Source organism: Austrofundulus limnaeus, unplaced genomic scaffold (genome assembly GCF_001266775.1).
Source record: "Austrofundulus limnaeus strain Quisiro unplaced genomic scaffold, Austrofundulus_limnaeus-1.0 Scaffold536, whole genome shotgun sequence".
Taxonomy (NCBI): Eukaryota; Metazoa; Chordata; class Actinopteri; order Cyprinodontiformes; family Rivulidae; genus Austrofundulus; species Austrofundulus limnaeus.
The window spans coordinates 144,285-146,176 of record NW_013952938.1 but is presented as its reverse complement, the minus strand read 5'-3'; the positions used below and the strand labels follow the sequence as shown (position 1 = coordinate 146,176).

At 44.4% G+C, this 1,892-nt stretch overlaps 1 protein-coding gene across 1 annotated transcript in view; it reads left to right on the top strand.

The window, feature by feature from the left end:
• Positions 1-1,358: 1,358 nt before the first annotated feature.
• LOC106530598 (glutamate receptor 1) overlaps positions 1,359-1,892 on the top strand; it is a gene marked incomplete at its 5' end in the record, with an annotated part of 13,542 nt that continues 13,008 nt past the window's right edge. The window contains 1 exon segment of the mRNA XM_014026248.1: positions 1,359-1,598. Coding sequence (XP_013881702.1) covers positions 1,359-1,598 — 240 coding nt within the window.

Below are 1,892 nucleotides of genomic sequence, written 5' to 3'. Positions count from 1 at the left end.
AAGCCCTGGGTGGGCAGAATCGGGACGTCTGATTGGACGAACCTGACTGAGGGCGAGGCGAGGTCAGCTCAGTCTCCATCATGTTCCACGTCCTTGTTCAAAGTTAATGACTTCAATCTGGAATCAGGAGATGGAAACAGAAAGTTTGATTATTTATGGATTTGATTTAGACAACAGGAAAAATACATATTTTTATTCTTACTGTTTGAAAATAACTTTAAAACCAAGTTTAAATGTATTTTTATTGGATATGTTGATGCCTCACTCAAACCCCAACCTTTGATTAAACCTGTGCAAAATAAAGTCTGTGCWTTTAGAAAAAACATGATCCTAAAACATGATGAGATAAATCTGTTCACTGAGCTGAAACTTATTAACAAGAAAAGAGAATGTGGAGGTAAACTTGTTCACCAGGCAGCAGTTAATCCTCAGATGTTTTATAATAAAGACGAGACATAAAATAAAGCCGAACTGCGACAACAAACTCAACCTACAGAGGGTAATGAGATAAATAACCCAACCAGCTGTTTGTGTTTTTAACATAAGCTGGGACTGATTTGATTGGTTCCTCTCCCTCCGTACATCTGGACTCCATCGTGTGGATGTTCCTGACCCAAACACAAATAACTAAAAACACGTCCTGAGGCTGACAGCGGCTGTCAGAMCTCTGCTGCCTGATTTCCTGTGACAAAGGACCGGCCTGTCCTCCCAGCAGGACAGCAGCGCTAATGCTAAGGGACAGATACCTTGTTAGCATTACAGCACACGCCACAGGGCACACGTCTATTGTTAGCATGATAGCATGGCCCCACGGATACATTATTTCTAGCAAGAGTCGGTTTACKGGTCAGACTTGTTATGTCGGTTAGAAGAGTGGGAGGACACAAGAAGGACACAGAGAGGATGAGGACGTCTCACTTTGCTCATGTTCATGATATGTTGCAGAGGTCCAGGTGAAGGTCACTGAATCCTGGAGATAGTCTCTGATCAACCCCAACATGTCAGCTTGTACAGTTTATCCATAAGTTATAAGGATTTTATGTCATTTTGCAGACATATGGATGTATAGAGCAATCTTATCGATTTTTTTCAAAACCTCATTTTTAAATTGATCTAACATGTCAGAGCCTGTAGGATGATAAAAAAAAAAAACAATAAATAACATCAAACAACCATCTTCCAACCTGTTCTGCAGCTAGAAATAAGTTCTGCAGTTTTTCCTTTTTCAAATATGGCTCTTTAAGTGGAGTTAATCAGAGCTTCCAACAGGAAATAATAATAAACAAAAACAAATCAAATATATTTTCATCATTCTAACTGTGGCCCTCCTCTTCCTCTTCCTCTTCCTCTTCCTCCAGTTTGCTCCCAGTTCTCTAAGGGTGTGTACGCCATCATGGGTCTGTACGACCGGCGCACCGTCAACATGCTGATGTCCTTCTGCAGCTCGCTGCACGTCTGCTTCGTCACGCCGTCCTTCCCGGTCCAGACCAACAACCAGTTYGTTCTGCAGCTGCGGCCCCAGCTGCAGGAGCCCCTCATGGCCCTGCTGGATCACTTCTACTGGACCCGCTTTGTCTACATGTACAGCTCCAACTCAGGTGAGACCTGCAGTCCCTGAAGTCCCTACAGTCCCAACAGTCCTACAGTCCCTACAGTCCCTACAGTCCTACAGTCCCTACAGTCCCTACAGTCCTACAGTCCTACAGTCTCTACAGTCCCTACAGTCCTACAGTCCCTACAGTCCCTACAGTCCTACAGTCTCTACGGTCCCTACAGTCCTACAGTCCTACAGTCCTACAGTCCTACAGTCTCTACGGTCCCTACAGTCCTACAGTCCTACAGTCCTACAGTCCTACAGTCTCTACGGTCCCTACAGTCCTACAGTCCTACAG